Raw genomic sequence first — 18,437 nt, 5'->3', positions numbered from 1 at the left:
TTAATGGTGCCTTCACAGATGTGTAAGTTATCCATGCCATTGGCACTAACACAGCCCCATGCCATCACAGATGCTAGCTTTTGAACTTTGCGTCCATAACAGTCTGGATGGTTCTTTTCCTCTTTGGCCCAGAGGACACGATGTCCACAATTTCCAAAAACAATTTGAAATGTGGACTCGTCGAACCACAGAACACTTTTCCACTTTGCATCAGTCCATCTTAGATGAGCTAGGGCCCAGAGAAGCTGGCGGCGTTTCTGGGCGTTGTTGATAAATGGCTTTTTCTTTGCATAGTAGAGTTTCAAGTTTCACTTACGGATGTAGCGCTGAACGGTATTTACTCACATTGGTTTTCTGAAGTGTTCCTGAGCCCATGCGGTGATATCCTGTACAGATTGTCGGTTTTTGATGCAGTGCCGCCTGAGGGATCGAAGGTCACGGGCATTCAATGTTGGTTTTTGGCCTCGCCGCTTACATGCAGTGATTTTTCCAAATTCTCTGAACCTTTTGATGATATTATGGACCGTAGATGATGAAGTCCCTAAATTCCTTGCAATTGTATGTTGAGGAACATTGTCCTTAAACTGTTGGACTATTTTCTCACGCACTTGTTCACAAAGAGGTGAACCTCACCCCATCTTTGCTTGTGAATGACTGAGCAATTAAGGGAAGCTCCTTTTATACCCAATCATGGCACCCACCTGTTCCAAATTAGCCTGTTCACCTGTGGGATGTTCCAAACAGGTGTTTGATGAGCATTCCTCAACTTTCTCAGTCTTTTTTGCCACCTGTCCCAGCTTTTTTGGAACATGTTGCAACCATAAAATTCTAAGTTAATAATTAGTTGCTAAAAACATTAAAGTTTATCAGTTTGAACATTAAATATATTGTCTACGTAGTGTATTCAATTAAATATAGGTCAAACATGATTTGCAAAATCATTGTATTCTTTTTTTATTTATCTTCAACACAACGTCCCAATTTCATTGGAATTGGGGTTGTATATTTATGATTTCAGATGTACCAGTGACTAGCAAGCAAAGCATCAGAGAGTCTCTGTCGCCGAGATGCACGAGTGAAGTCAATGAACTGGGCAATTGATCTTTTCCAACAGCCTCTCAAAATATCTACTCCTTATGCTTGCCCCTTTCCTCCTCTTTGTGTCCTTTCAATCACCTTGTGACCTTGACAATCACGCCATGTTTTTGTGGTTCAAGAAAAATAAATAAAATAAAAATGAAAAAAATACTGTACAGTATGTCGCATCTGAACCGGAGCCTCAAAACCCAATAGAGGGTCACAGTCTTTCGTCAGCAGCGCGTTGATAGATTTGCGGTGCTCAATTGCTCGGTGTGTGGTGAAGAGTCACCAACTGGAATTCTTTGTTGCGATGGTCCTTCAGTCACATCGCTCGGTGTGCGGCGGGCCTTAAAAACTATTTGTGACAGACTTGAAAGCTGATAAGACAAAAGGCCTTGTTGTATTTGTTCAGTTTACCGTATGCTGCCTACAGTAATGAAAAAACATGGTGCGAAGTAGACTTGACTGCCTAGTTATGTCTGTGAAAAGTAGAATGTGAATTCCCGTCACATCTATGAGCGGGAAAACACGATGACTGTGCACAAATGTCAAGCTGCACAAGCTAATCCTTTGTTATGTGAGCGCAGTCACAAGACCAGGGAAGAAAAGACCTTTTTCCCAAGCCCCCCTTTGAGCAGCACAGTGGCTCAACCTGATGTACGACACGATCTGCACGCAATTATTTCCTGTATGTCTTGTGTGAAAGAAATCTCTGAACAGTAACATGCAGGATCATAAACAGCTTTCTGCATTTTAACATTCAAAGGGTTTTCCTTGCATTAGTGGACTGCCATCATCTATCAAGGATGGCCATTAACAGTGACATGCAATTCCCTCCACAAGATTTGTTTACTAAGAAGCAGCAAGCGTGAAACGTGGCACAGCTCGAGCCATCAGCTCCCTGACATCGCCGCAATAAATAACGATGGCTGTGGTCCCATGACTGACTACAGGGGCCGGGTCTGCTGCACCCTCGCCTCCACAATCTCTGGAATCTCCACAAGAGGGAATGTGGGGAAAGTGGGCCTTGTTATGTGGTAATGAGTTTCTAGGATTTAATAGTTATTAGCAAAACCAAGTTCACAATGCACAGCACTCCTCAGGGTGAAAGGATACAATGTTTGACGAGCAAGGGGGAGAAATAATCGATTACAATCTAATTTCTGTGAAAACAAATGTTTTGATTTCTTTTACCGATCCAGCCTTACAAAATACACGTGCAGTTTATTTGTCAGATGCTTGGATGCTAGGTTCCATTGCACTTGTTTCTTTTTTTGATTAAAGAAAAACCAAACGACTATGACAGGCAAACAAATTCAGCTTTTTTGCCCCCACTTCTGGGATTTAAAAACAAACAAGCTTTCAAACGTTTCTTTACACCAAGTTTTTACCAGACAACGTGAAAATAATTGCTTCCTCTCAGGAAAAAAATTGCCCTTTTTGAACATGATCCTAAACAAATTAACATTTAAAACAGGGACGGGCAACTGGCATCCCCCGGCTGCATTCGGGACGTTCCCACACTCAGAGCGGCCCTCGATTCATTTTTGAACATCATAAAAATCTTTCCTGTACCGTAAATTGTGTCTTTCAGGTAAAATAGGAAGCATATTATATGTTCACCAAATTTAAAGGCAAACGTATGTATCTAGTTTGCTTAGAGACGCTGGCAGCCATGAAAGATTTCAACCTAAATCGCCACTACAACGCTAATCTCAAAAGTACGCTAACATCAGTGATTTTTTTAATTTTTTTCCCACAAGACCATTGCCAGTTCGTTTGAAGTGCATGAGGAGTTGCTGAAATGTGTGTCCTCCAAAAATATGGACATATTCATCGCTGATAATGGTGTTGCAAACGCGTATGGTGGACAAGCAACAGTTGTGACGGATGAGTGACTCGACCGGCATTTCCAGGGCTTCTTCAACAAAGCAGAGTGAATTATTGCACTGTATCATCTATACAGTGCAAAAGTGTCGAATAGGGGAAAAAGGCGGCGGTATTGCTGTTATTTTTAAGTCATTATTTCAGTGTAAAGAAATTATACTGGGGGATTTTAGCTCTTTTGAATATCTCTGTTTTTAAGTTAAAGGTGACCCAAAGGTTATTGTTTTAATAATTTATAGTCCTCCAAGATACAATAGAAAATATATGGAGGACTTTTCAGTACTAATGTCAGTTATTTGTACTGACTACAACTATTTTGTCATAACGGCAGACTTTAACATTCATGTTGACAATATCATGGAAAAAAATCGAACTCTCTGCTATACTAGACACATTTGACCTCTCTCAACATATTAAGTGTCCAACCCACACTCAAAATCACATCTTAGACCTGGTCATCTCCAAGGATGTTGAAGTTCTATCAATTGACATTAAGGATATGGCTATTTCTGAACCATTTCTGTGTATTCTTTGATTCTTTGTGTGGCTTTTGATACGGTAGATCATAATATACTGCTGAACAGGTTGGAAACGTGGGTAGGACTAAATGGAACAGTCCTTAAATGGTTCAGGTCCTACTTGGAGGAAAGGAGTTATTTTGTAACCATTGGAAGTGTTCAATCTCATCAAATGGCAATGACCTATGGGGTCCCTCAACGGTCAGTTCTTGGACCCCTCCTGTTCAGCCTGTATATGCTACCCTTGGGTCAAATTTTTCAGAACTTTTTTTTGACTATCCGAGCTATGCAGATGACACACAGTTATACCTAGCAGAGTCTCCGTATGACTACAGTTTAATTGAGGTGGTGTGTCACTGTCTAAAAACGATAACTGGATTTGCCCAAAAATTCTTCAATTAAAACACAACAAAACTGAGATAATTTATTTTCGCAATAAAGAAAAGAGGATTGCTGTTAGTAAATACCTGGAGTCACTCACTTTAAAAAATAAAGACCAAGTCCGAAACCTTGGTCTTCTGATAGATTCCGACCTGACTTTCAACAGTCATATCACATCAACTACTAAAACTGCCTTCTACCATCTCAAGAAGGCTTGCAGGACAAGGAGAAGCTCATCCATGCTCTTATCTCAAGTAGACTTGACTATTGCAATGGTCTTCTGACTGGACTCCCCAAAAAGAGCATTAAACAGCTGCAGCTCATTCAGAATGCTGCAGCTGACCAGAACAAAGAGGGCAGAGCATATTACTCCAATTTTAAAATCTTTATACTGGCTTCCAGTCATCTTTAGAATAGATTTTAAAGTTCTGCTACTGGTCTATAAATCACTAAATGGTTTAGGTCCTGAATACATGAATGAAATGCTAATGGTATATAAACCCAGTAGGGCTCTGAGATCAACACACTCAGGTCAAATAGTGGAGCACAGAGTCCAAAGCAAACATGGTGAAGCAGCATTTAGCTATTATGCTGCACACAAATGGAATAAGTTGCCACCAGATGTGACATCAGCGCCAAGTGTGCATGTTTTTAAGGCCAGGTTAAAAACTCTTCTTTTTTCCCATGCTTTTTAGAGCATTTCCACTTTTAAATGATATTCTTGCACTGTACACTGTTTTAATTGTATTTGTATTTTTTTCCTCTTTGTTTTAAATGTTTATAAGCAGTTTTTAATTCTTGGTTTTGTAATGCTTTTAATCATGTAAAGCACAATGAGTTACCTTGTGTATGAAATGCGCTATATAAATAGATTTGCTTTGCTTATACGGATGAGTGAGTCCGCCAATTTATTTGGTGATTTTGAATGACATGCAGGACAAACATAAGACAATATTAGAGTTGATTTTTGTGGGGGAAGAAATGTACAAAATTAGTTCTTGCACTTAATGTTGGTTTGCTGTTCAGCAGTTTTGTAAGAGAGCCCATTTGCACTGGGAGAAGAAGGGGAAGAAAAAAAAACCTCACAGTATATGGTTATTTTTGGTTTGCTTCAAACCCTTTGTTGTTGAAGAATGGATATTTTATACATGCGTTTGAGCATTGAAATATATTAAAATACTGTGATTTACATTTGTTCAATAAAAAAGCAAACATATGCACATATTTTGTCCTTATTTAACAATGTCATTTTTGTCATACCTGGTTAGGAAATGTGCGGTCTTATGTGGCCCCCATGTAGTGCTGATGAAAAATGGTGGCCACCTCAATCATTTACATTACCCATCCCTAAGTTTAAAATATTTAACAGGTTAATAATAAATTGAGCCAGCAAACTGCATGGCTTGGCTAGTGTGATAGAGGGAAGCGATACACGTATGGTATCTTCGCGTCATGTACTCACAACTGTGCTACGAACAGTCGGCTCATCTTGGCCACGTGCTCGTTGTCGTCCATGTCACTGTCCCCCTGCTCCCCGCTCAGTTTTCTCTTGGTGGGGCTGATGGGTGGCGGGCCTGTTCTGTGGCTGGAGATGGACGATGAAGAGGAGGATGAGGAGGAGGAAGACGAGGACAAGGACAGGGATTGCAGTCGGGGGTCTCCTCGCAAGCCTGCTTCTCCTAAGAAAAGGAGGACACCGAACCATACGTTTTAAGGAAAGTTTATAGTCTCAAACAACTTTGTGCCATTTACAGTGAGCGTTTAGGCAACAGTTGTGTTTAGTTGGTTTACTCCTCCTGAATTAGCAGAGGACTATCAGTTTTGGAAACCTGTGGACGGGTTCTGCGTGTGACTGTTTGTGTGCATTTCTCTGACTGAGTGACTGAGTCCACCCTCCCAGTCCAGAAAGCCTACAGAGTAGCTGATGAGTGGGAGCAAAGAAAGAGGAGAATGAGGGAAAAGTACCACTGGCTCCATCTCAGCTCTGGGACTTTCCACTGCTTTGGATTCATGCATCTGCCTGAATTTTCCCAAACATAAAATACAAGCCGAAGCTCAAAACTCTCCATAACTACTCCCAAAACGGAGACAAACAAACGCCACACTCCCGACGCGTTACAATATCAAACTGCAGGCTCTTTCACGCGGACAGCCTGCAGAATTGCTGAGTGCTGCAACCGTTACAAAGCTTTCACACAACATCCTGCAATCAGACAATTAGAAAGGTGACATCATCAGCATTGAAGTTGGGCAACAGCTAGGTTGACTTTGTACACCCCTTCTATATAAGTGCAAGAACGGTGAAACAAAAAATGAAAATGTCTGCTTTTTAGTCTTCTGTCAGAAATGCATCAAAACTCCAGTGACATGTAGTGTTTTGTGGTAAATACTGTTTTTTATGATGACATGAATGCAGTGCAAAATCACTTGAAAAGAAATGTTCATGTCTTTGGACCAGTGAACAGAACCTCCAAAATATCAACTTGAATCATTTGAAAAATGCTACATATGTTTTAATGGCAACAGTTTACAAGTCATACATCGTTTGCCTAATAGCATAATTGCTGAAGTAATTTTTAATTTACTGTCACAATAGTGAAAAATTCACTATTCACCCACTAAAATTCACCCCCCCCCCCCCCATGGCATGTTCCTGCTCGCCCCACTGTGCACCATGGAAACAGGGATAACATCATTATTTTGGGCCAGGCAGATAGATGGCAATAAAAAAGAGAGGAGGCTTGTGACACCACACCGTCCATTAAGAATGCAGGTAAAGGGAGGGCGGGGGGGGCGGCGGCACTTATCATAAATTCAGGAGGGACACAATGTTTGGATAGGCAAGTGTTTACAACCAAAATTAATTAAATACAATATATAGTAGAACCTCAAATGTGGAACACAATCGGTTCAGTGATGTTGGTTTATTCCCATACTAGGAAAAAAAATATTAATGCATTAGCCATTGTCGTTTCAGCTCCATGCGATTAACATTAGCATCTGCTTGGAAAAGCTTTGGCATTTCTGGATTCAACCGATCCTCAATGTTGTGAACCACACACTTTCCTATGTTGCAGTAAGGTCAATTTCAGGTTCTTTGCTTATTAGGGCTGCAGGTATTGCATATTTCTAGAATTTGATGATTCTACCAACGATCCCATCGATTAATTGGGTACATTGAAAAAAAATGTAAATCAACAAAATGTGCATGTGAGGTCCAGGTTATTGCCCAGTTGGGGGTCACCATCCTCAAGGTACACACTGTATTATTTGTGACTTTGAGTGCGTGTGCTTTTAAAAGGTGGGGCCTGTACCAGTAGCTAGTCTGCATGTTGACTGTTGAGTGCCTGGGCGTCAGTTGCCAGCCGAGCCAGTCAGGCGTAGCAGCTCATGTATGAATGTGCTTATTTCACCTTTATTTTGTTACAGTTTGTTCAATAAAGGTATTGAAAATGTACTGGCAGCTATCTTTGACCACTTGTGGGGATTGCAGTACAATATGTTCTAACTAACTAATAGGCTATATTAAATTAGCTGACATCAATACCTTGTGTTGGGGATCGTAGACGACGTACTGTTGCGGTACGTTAGTTCTGCTTTGCAGTCGAAACATGAAATGATCCCAAACTGTGGACATTCTCTGACACACACTTTCCCGCTGGCTCGCCGCCATCGTGTCAACTTATTTCTCCACGGAATGGCGCATGAGTCTGCAGTAATATTAGTCGGTGTGGAAAACCGATCACTGTGAAGATTCAACACAGAGATTTTGCTTTTTTGGGTAACTGAATTATTCAACTTATTCAATTTATCGTTTCAGCCCTAATGATGATCATCACACTTTATATGATGATATAGTTTGAATGCCAAGTTTTGCTTAACTTCTCGGGCATATTTTTTCCAGAAACTTTTAGTTGAAATCCAAATTATGCCACTTTTTGGCCGTTCGACTTGTACATTCAAACTTGCTTTTTCATCCCTTTTAATAGGAGTAACAATTAAACATATTTATAGTTGTCAGACATGCGCACAGATGACACAAATTTGTAAATGTGACCATCCATCCATCCATTTTCTGAGCCGCTTCTCCTCACTAGGGTCACGGGCGTGCTGGAGCCTATCCCAGCTATCATTGGGCAGGAGGCGGGGTACACACTGAACTGGTTGCCAGCCAATCACAGGGCACATACAAACAAACAACCATTCGCACTAACATTCACACCTACGGGCAATTTAGAGTCTCCAATTCATGCATGTTTTTGGGATGTGGGAGGAAACCGGAGTGCCCGGAGAAAACCCACGCAGGCACGGGGAGAACATGCAAACTCCACACAGGCGGGGCCAGGGATTGAACCCGGGTCCTCAGAACTGTGAGGCTGACGCTCTAACCAGTCGTCCACCGTGCCGCCTAAATGTGACCATATGTGCGAAAATTTACTCGTGGTCACATCTATTCTTCATACAGTACTTCTAATTAGGAACATCAAAAAGATGGTGACATGGTGAGAAATGCTCTTGAGTGGAAGTCAAACTCCTCTCCTCTCTCATTCGATTGGGCCTCCATGATCAAAGTCTATTTTTCTTGACAGAACTTCAAACAGCTTGAAATCTGGATGAGATTAGATTACAAACAGAGGTGAACTCGCTCTCTCCTTCTCTCTTTTTTTCCTGCCTCAAGACACTCTAAGATGAGTCCAAGCTTGCCCTGTTATCTCTGTGCTTGTGAGCTTAGTCCTAGGGTGATGCTTTTATCTCACTTATCACTCCAAAGGAAATCTAACACAAATCAAAAATAAAGACTTCCATAAAAGTTCTTTGGAAAGTTGAACAGTGGTTGGATCCCAGGAAAGGAGGGATAGCGACAAGAAGCCATTCGCGAGGAGAATCGACTTGGTGTTACAAAAGCAAGGGATGCCTGTGCTTTGCTCATAAAAAGGGATGCCTGTGCTTTGCTTATTGTTTTAGATGGGGGATATACCAGTGTACATAATAGCGCTAGGGATGCACACATACAAGACGGTGTCAGTTGATGATTGCCAGGTCAGCATTGTAAATGAGAATCTGTTATCGATAGCCCTACTGGATGAATACTGATAGCCCTAAGTGGATGAAAAAAGGGAGGGAGGCGGGGATGGATGGATAGATGGATAGACAGATAGATCGATAAAATTTTCAGTCGACCTGACCGCAATGAAGAAATGCTGGGACTATATAGAGAGGAAAAATGACAACTGTCGAGTTCTTTACAGTTTGTGACCGTGCACGGCTGACTAATGGTCAGGCAGAATAAGGAAGACGTACTGTCCTTGACAATTCCCGATATTGACGACGGGAAATTTAAAATGAAAAGTCTGTGTTTGCAACATAATGTTATTGCCTTCTATGCATTAACTGTCCGGGGGTCCGTTGTATTAGTGCTTTGATTGCTACGCCACTTCACGTATCTTTTGATGTATATTCTTCTTGATGTGATGTTCTGAGCTGGTTCTTCTTTTGAGTAGGTGTCTAAAAAGTTACTTAATTCTTTAGAGCTGGCTGAACCGAGGGCAAATGAAGTACATGCCGTAGGGCTGGGCGATTAATCAAAATTTAATTGTGATTTAGATTTTGGCTTCTAACGATCAAGAACGATTGTGCAGCGGCGCAGGTTGTGTTGTAAGTTCCTACGTTGTAAACGCACCCTGAACACACTCAGTGTTGCTTGTAGCAAGCTGTGCCGCATGTTCTGCCTTCCCTGAGTGTGTTTTAAGCTGTTGATTGACACCCCAGCTGGAGTTTACTGTAAAACTAAATAAAAAGAATTACTCACAACGAATATTTAAATACAAGACACACATCGTTTTAGAAATTGCTAGCTTATGTTATTAGTCAATGCAAAACCCTATTAACGTGATACCTAATATTAGCATTAGATCATGGGAGGGATTTATCTTCAAATAACGCATAATTAAACAAACTCCGTAGTTACACATACAGACAGACAATATAACAATACTAACGGCATACATTCTTCCTAATCTGAAAAACGAGTTAAAGTTTTAGTTTTGACTTTCTTCTTCTACTCTTTTTTTAGCTTACTGTAATAGGCAGCTCCATGCATGGATCATGCCAGACTGCCCCCAAGAGGCCAAGGCGTATACAGCAGATAAAGTCATGGCTTTGTATAAAAAGACACAAATGCTTTTTCCCCCCTGACTGTCTGACATTAAATCTAAAAATCTAATCTAAAATGTTCCTGTTTTAGATCATTTAGGATTACCAACATTTCTATTTGTTAAGTGCCTGAGTATTGAGAGAAGGTTTTTTTAAACAAATATATATCATAGACTGTAGACACAGCGATGGCTGTGTTTATTTATTTATTTTAATTTCCATTTTTTAATATATTATTATTTTACCTGTTACTACGGTAATTTATTTTCTGGTTGTTCTATTAAGTCATATTTAAAGTTGAATTTTTGTAGTTAAATATATACTATGATTTGAAATCAATAAATAATCATGTTTATTAACTGTGATTTTAATATCAATCAAAATAATCATGATCATTACTTTTCCCATAATTGCCCGGTCCTAACATGCCGGTCTCGCGTGATCTGACAAAGTCTCACATGAGTTTGTCAAACCAAAACTTGCGAGGCATATCTTTCAGTCAATTTCTAACATGTTCAAATCTTTGTGACATTAAAATGTTGCTGTTCCACTGTTTATTTTCCAAATATACATCCAAAAGATTCTAAACAATCTTCTTGTGCACAACATATTAAAGTGTGTACGCTCAAGGGAAACATGTCAGCACAAGGACAGCATCTAACACCACTCCACCTTATTGTAAGCGTGTTTTAACACGCATAGCTCTTCTTTAACTCCAACTATGCCTTTTTTTGCATCTTTTTGTGTCTTATCACGAGGCTTATGTTCTGCTTAACTCAGCTAGAAGCAACCAAAACAAATAGAATCAACTAATACGGCTGCCGGCAATATACTAATGATTTGTGTGTGAATTATCATATGAGAGACACCCAGAGGAGAGGCAGAAACAAAAAAACAACTACACTAAAGTCTCCTCCTGTCTCTTCAAGTTGTGTAATTGGATAGAGGGGGTGAAACATGAGAGGGGAGAGAACACAGCGAAACCTTGTGTTTGGATTCATCCTGGCACAGTGGCACTTTTATCCTTTTCACTCGTCGCAGGGCAGAAGAAGAAGCCATACAAGACTGAAAGCTATTGCTATTTCATAGGACAGCGGGACCGTTCCGCAATGCTGGTTGACTTCCAAGTTGTTCTCATTTCTTAACGGCCTTGCAAGTGTAAAGAGAAGTTAACCACTGTCTAATAAAGCTCAATTTAAAACTCCTCACTACTTGACAAATGAGAGACAAAAAAAAAGTTTGTAGGTTATATTTTTGATTATTTCCATGATAGTCATTATGCTAGTTAAACAGAATAATCTTTATTTTGCCAAGTATGTCCAAAAAACACACAAGGTAGTTGGAGCCACTCTAGTATGACAACAGACAGTCAATTGACAGAGAATACTTTTGAGACATAAAGACATTGAGAAAAACAGTCACTGAGCAATAAAAGGTTGCTAGTAATCCGGTAATGCAGGTACAATTATTTATTTATTTTTAAATTTTGACAATTGTGCAAAAAGATGCAGAGTCCTCTAGCAATTAGAGCAGTTTGAATGACTAATACAGCGATAGTCCGGTGCAATGACCATTGTGCAAAGGGCGCCAAGACTTCAAGTTAGCATGTGCTTGGTTAAATGATAATTGCTACTTCATGAATCAATCATATTGCGCATTTAGTACTGAGAATCCAAACATTTTCTCAAGTCGCAGTGACTCCCATTTCCTGTTCTATGGAAATGTTTCAAAACTCAACCTGAAAGGCTGCCTAACATCTGAATAGGTAGACTGCCACCAGTAGGCCTGTCACGATAATTATTATATCAACTTATCGTTCAATAAATAAAATAGACACAATAGTTTTTCCGGACTCGATAAATTGTCATTGTGCTTGGTTAAATGATAATATTTACTTCCTGAATCAATCATATTGCGCATTTAGTACTGAGAATCCAAACATTTTCTCATGTCGCAGTGACCCCCATTTCCTGTTCTATGGAAATGCGCCAAAACACAACCTGAAAGGCTGCCTAACATCTGAATAGGTAGACTGCCACCAGTAGGCCTGTCACGATAATTACTATATCGACTTATCGTTCAATAAATAATAGACAGTGTGCATTAGTCCCCAATTAACAGAAACACCAGAACATTAATGGTTTATTAAGCATAAGCTCAGTGGCACACATTATTCAGCCGGTAGTTGATGACAGGGAAGGTATATATGACTAGCAGGTGAAGGGCTCGTTTTCAGTGGACCAACCACACAGTAGCCACGATTACATGGGAGAGTTTTTTTGTCATTCCGACTGAAATCATTTTTGATTGAAGATCTCTGGTCAACTTTTTACACGTGAAATGATATATTCCCATCAGGTGTATCAATGATGTGCACTACATTTAATCAACGTGACGTGCGCACTTCGTCGCGAACGTCACGTCATTTAGCAAGATGGAAGTCCATCATGGCGGCACGGTGGACGACTGGTTAGAGCGTCTGCCTCACAGTTCTGAGGTTAGAGCGTCTGCCTCACAGTTCTGAGGTGCGGGGTTCAATCCCCGCCTGTGTGGAGTTTGCATGTTCTCCCCGTGCCTGGGTGGGTTTTCTCCTGGCACTCCGGTTTCCTCCCACATCCCAAAAACACGCATGGTAGGTTAATTGACAACTCTGAATTGCCCGTAGGTGTGAATGTGAGTGCGAATGGTTGTTTGTTTGTATGTGCCCTGCGATTGGCTGGCAACCAGTTCAGGGTGTACCCCGCCTCCTGCCCGATGATAGCTGGGATAGGCTCAAGCACCCCCGTGACCCTAGTGAGGAGAAGCGACGCAGAAAATGGATGGAAGTCCATCATCTATTCAGCACTTCAGTTGGGATTGTTTTTATATGTGTATTTTTAAAAAACTCAATTAAAAACAACGTATAAGTAGTAAAAAAACAAGATTTCAGTTGCATACGCGAGCTCCCTTCGGGAGCAGCCATATTTACACCGTGCATAAAAGATGACGTCACTGCACATTTCGTCGAAATGAAGCATGCGCAGAGAGAACTTCACCCAGCTCCGAATGGCGAAAATTTGCTTCTGAACAGTTTGGCAAAAGAAATATTTCACCCCTGTAAAACCGAATGAAATTCCATTCGGATTCGGCCTGTTTATTCCGATAGAGGTTTTTATATGGAGCATTTTCATTCGGTTTGGGCTTCTAAACCGATTATAATCTGAATAGAAGGCTCTAAGTAAACCACGCTAGTCTTGCAGATCTTAATTATTTATTTCATACCCAGGAGGATCCATATCACAAAGTAAAAAAAAAACAATTTAATAGAGAAATAAGAAAGAATAACAACAATAATAACAACAATACTCATTTAAAAGCAATAAAATAAATAACGACGGGCCTTATTTTTCATGATTCTAGAGGCATTAAAAAAAACATTATGATTTATTGTGATAGTTTTGGGGAAAATATATAGTCTTAACATTTTTTTTTTATTGTGACAGGCCTAGCCCCCAGCCAAGTGATGTCATCGATAAAGTCATCGATAAAGGTTTAAAAGAGCCAAAAGACACCTCTTACTTCACAGCCTCATGTGAAAAGAGACGAGTGACCACAACAAATCCTGGTAAAGTAGTAACAACCATGTTTTGCCAAATTAGCTTCTGTGATAATCTGCAAAATGTTTTTCAGGCATATAGTTTCAATAGCAAAGGTCCTACTTCTACTTAATTGTATGACGTCACATACAGAACCGAGCTGTATGATTTTAGTACAGCATCAGTAGAAGAGAGAAAAAACAAATATTAGTGGATTCCATTTTGGATCTGCTCCCAGGCAGGCTACTTCCATTTGCAAAGCTTCAATACACTTCAACTCTTTGTGTAATAATGCCCACATTCTTTAACAGGTTAAATACACGAAGCCAAACAGCTTCTCAAAGCTACTTTTTATGCACATAATGATTAGTGTTATACAACTGTTGTTAAACACACAGTGACATACAGCACCCCCACATTTTTTTCTACAATATATTTTGTGACTATACTCGTTGTCAATCGAATATCAAGCTAATTTCACTTAATTCGTCTGAAAATTATTTATTGACTACTAATATAGCATCTTTGTTTATCGATCGATGCCAGCGACTTATTGTGACAAGCACCAGTCAACTGTTTTGCAGATGATATATAATTAACCTGTGTATCCACTTTTTGTGTCATGAGATTTTGTTTCCTCTAATGTAATAATGCCTTGGCTTAATAAACGTTGGGAAACACTGAGGAAAAGGACGAATAAATTAATCAAACATTATTACTACAATGCTATTCTAATGTTTAATTGCAACGATAAAACGGGGGGGGGGGGGTACTCCTGCAGTTGAAGCCGAGGCTAAGCCTTTTTGCAACTGTATTCAAATTAGCGGTTTGACATGACATAGTGGAATAATGTGTGCGAATAATGAAGACAAATGACACCGGTGAACAAAGTTAAACGCAGTATCAGACGCAGAACGTGACAAAAAAAAAGACGTGCGAACAGTTTTTCTTAATTAGTCAAAATGACACGAGAAGCTAACGCTAGCTGGGGAGCCGGCGGCGGTGGAGGGCACTATGCTGGATTAGATCTACGCTTATTTCACAACGTAAGGATAACTCGATGGGAACTCCAAAACAAAAATAATGTAAAAAAATATGCGATGCCGTCGACTACAGCGAACTATTGTAATTGTGAAAACGTCGATAAAAGAACAGTAAAGACCACTTGAAAGTTGTAAAAACAAGCAGAAAAACATCGACAAAATCCCACGGCCTCCCCCCTTAAAAAAAAAATTAATAAAGCTTTCCAAGTTTACCTTCGTAGCAGAGTATGCCAATGTTGTTGTTCATCTTGTCCAGGTACTGGAAGTTCAACAGATCCATTTTCGTCAGGAGCATTTATCGCGGTTTTTTTTCTTCTCCCCTTAACCGACAACAACAAAAATAAGTCAAGTTGCTGGTTCTTCTCTTTTTTTTCAGGCGACAGACAGCTAAGTTAAAAGGCCCAGCCTCTCAACTTTACTCTCCGTAGAAAACAAAACCAAAAGAAGAGAGCGAGGAAAAAACCGAAAAATCACCGTGGTAGAAGAAACAGTGCTTAACAATTGCGTTTGGATGAAGACTTATCAAACGTGTGCATGAATAACAGTTAAGTAGCGCCAGTTCTGCTCACAGCCAGCTGTAAGTAGACTGCACTGACACGCAGGCTATGTCGAGTTTGACTCCAATGTGGCCAGCGGCAGCTCCCGCACACACAAGTGGATGGAGCCTCCGTTTGTGACGTCACGCCCAATGCGGAAGTGCCCGAGAAGGCTGCGTTCTCTGAGTGGACAACAGGTGGCGACAACGCTGGATGCTAAAACAACGTGTTGAGGTACAGTATAGGTAGATTAAAAAAAATATGCTTGTACTTGTTGGTGAGGAGAACATGCAAACTCCACATACGAAGGCGAGAGATGAGTTTAGAACCCCGAACCTCAGCATTGTGAAGTAGACATGCTAACCACTAACCACTTCCAGGGCATTATCATTTGTGCTGCCCTATATTTTGAATAACAATCCATCCATTTTTAATACAGCTTATCCTCAGGGCTGTGGGTGAGTTAGAGTCGATCCCAGCTGACCTTGGGCAAGAAGTGGGGTACACCTTGGACTGATCGCCAGTCAATCATATAGATACAGACAAAAATAAATAAATAAATAAACACATTCACACCTATGGACACATTTCCCTTAGAAGGCCGTTAGAACAGTGAAACCATATAAATGTTTAATCATCACCAAAACATATTATTACCATTACACAACAAATTGAGGGATACCTCGTTTTGATATCAGAAGACAAGGATAATAGTTTGTTCAAGTATTGTTTAAGTTACTGTAGAAGAAGGGTTTGGTAACAGAAAAATGCAATATCTCAACATTATGGTTTATTATTATGACAATTTGGAATTTGGGTACAGATTTGAGCAAAAATCACAGAAGTTGAGCATGATTTGCTTTCGCGGGCCACATAAAATGATACGGCGGGCCGCATCTGGCCCCCGGGCCTTGAGTTTGACACGTATGCATTAGAGTCTTCAATGACCACAAGCACGAGAACATGCAAACTCCACACAAGAAGACCGGAGTCAAGATTCGAACCATCAGAACTGTGAGGCAGACATGCTAACCACTAGTCCACTTGAGTGGAAATTCAATTGAATTTGCTTGGAATCTTAACGTTTTAACCAAGATAATGCTTGTCTTCAAAAACACTTTTTGACTGTTATAGACTCACTTGCAATGTTTGTAAATGCATAGTTTATTAGTTCCTTTAAACTATTGTTGTTTCCTATGGACATTTTTAAAAGTTCCGGCATCATCTAACCCTCATTTTTCAAGTTTGTTACTTTTAAATTTTAGTCCACTGTATACATTCTTGTCTATGGACAATCAATAATCTTCAGCGAGGTTCATTGAAGATTCTTGACTGAATGAATGCTTTTGGGATTTGGGAGAAAGCCATGCAAGCATTGGGAGAAAATGCAAATTCCACACAGGAAGTCCAGAGTTGAGATTCAAACCCTGAAACTCAGAAGTTACTGTAAGGCTGACGTGCTAACCTCTAGACCACCGTTCTGCCCTGTATTTAAAAAAATAATGCTAACCGTCCTGCCCTGTATTTAAAAACATATTGCTAACAGTGGATATATTCCAAAGTTTTTCCTTATAAATAAGAGGAAAAACCTTATGTCATTATAAAAAAAAAAGAATAATAATAAAAAAAGTTAATTCAGCCTAGTTTGCGTTCTCAAGAAGAAAATGGCAATCTATGTGAAGCAGTGCTAGAAACTACTGCACAACTCCTACATACTGCGTTGTTCTTCTGGCATGGACACTGGCATTGAAACGGGATTTCAAAACATTCAGATAGTCTCCCATTACATTAAAAATAAGTATTTTTAATAATAATTAATTGATTAATTGATTGATCATAGTCAATCATGTAAACTTTGTCAAATACCCAACCGTAGCAGCGGTAAATACATTTTAGCATATTTAATTTTGAAGTTATACAGTACAGCAAATGAAATTATGCAGCATCTACTATTAAATGTGCCACGAAACTACAAAACATTTTTTTTTAAATATATATATTTTAAAAAAGGGTAATTCTACATCTAGACAATGGTTATGTGATAGTGCAGGGTCTATGGGTTTCCTGTGTCGCCATTCAGACACACTGGACATGCTTGCTAAATCCCCGGAGGGCCTCAAATCTCAGAGATGTTTTATGCACCAGATCAGCCTCTCCAAACATATCGAGAGAGATACGGGAGGGAGGAAGTGGGCTCTGCGGGGGTTCTCAAACCACAGAAGTCCAGTTGTAAATTTAGGAAGAGAAGTGAAAAACGTACAGCTACAAAGGACATAAATCATCTCTAACAATAATGAAGTGCGGGGAAGGCATATGACGAATAAAACAATGAAAAGTCTGTGCTTATGGTCCCCACTGGAATGGAAAGAGGGTTTGTATTGATTCAGAAGTGATAAGAGTTTGATCAGAAAACTCAGGACTTATAAAAGAGCGTTGATATACCATAACATTCTTCTTATTATTATAAACCTTAAAGAAGTTATGAACATAAAATAGTGACGATTAGATGTTAAACAATATGGAAATGTCTTGTTGGAAACTGAATGGATGTCAGCAAAGGAAAACACAGCCGAAGTTTAAAAGTGTATGTCTGCTGCCCTCTAGTGTCCATAATAAAACATGCTCGGAATAAAGGGAATGGAAGTAATTAATGAATGATTTCAAATAAATAATAATTAGGAATTAGTTTAAAAGTGAGAAAGTTTATCTAAAATTCCAGACATACATAAATGGAATTTTGGGGGAGATTTTGTATTTAAATACAGACCAGGAGGTGCCTTGAAACCTTCAAGGATATTTTACAAAACACATGCAAACGGTAGAAGACAGGACTAGGTGATTAATTCATATTATCAATTTATTTAACTTTACTTATTTTGCTTTTTTTGGGGGGGAATAACATACACACAACAGCATGGCTGTGGACAGAGAGAAGCTAGTTTACAAAAGCAGAGTTAATGTTAATAATTTAGTGACGCAGAAGCTATATTTAGGGACTTTCCTGACCGCTTTAGCAACAATTTTGCAAAATTGAGTAACCTGTTAAAATAAGATAAGATGCAGACAACGTGCGGAATCCTTCACATTGATTTTCCCTATGACAATCACTAAATCGTGCTAAACATTGCCAAAGACATTGCGCCCATATTGCAAAAGCAGAGATTTATCAACATGTTGGAAACCTTTGACCCGAGGGATGTGCTTTCAAGCTGCAAATTCTGCAGAGGTCGCCTGCCTAAGCTGTACAACTCTACATTAGAAAAG

The 18,437-nt window shown here is 39.7% G+C and overlaps 1 protein-coding gene across 3 annotated transcripts in view; it reads right to left on the bottom strand.

The window, feature by feature from the left end:
* vgll4b (vestigial-like family member 4b) overlaps nucleotides 1-18,437 on the bottom strand; it is a 43,155-nt gene that overhangs the window by 11,198 nt on the left and 13,520 nt on the right. For 2 of the 3 annotated variants that reach the window (XM_061687306.1, XM_061687307.1), the window contains exon 3: nucleotides 5,329-5,545. In XM_061687306.1, coding sequence (XP_061543290.1) covers nucleotides 5,329-5,545 — 217 coding nt within the window. Of the gene's footprint in view, nucleotides 1-5,328; nucleotides 5,546-14,850; nucleotides 15,261-18,437 lie in introns of those variants that run through there. The other variant, XM_061687305.1, reaches the window with a different exon arrangement.

The sequence above is a fragment of the Phycodurus eques genome, chromosome 10 (assembly GCF_024500275.1).
Source record: "Phycodurus eques isolate BA_2022a chromosome 10, UOR_Pequ_1.1, whole genome shotgun sequence".
Taxonomy (NCBI): Eukaryota; Metazoa; Chordata; class Actinopteri; order Syngnathiformes; family Syngnathidae; genus Phycodurus; species Phycodurus eques.
The sequence above is the reverse complement of the archived record's forward strand: the minus strand, read 5'-3'. Positions and strand labels throughout refer to the sequence as shown.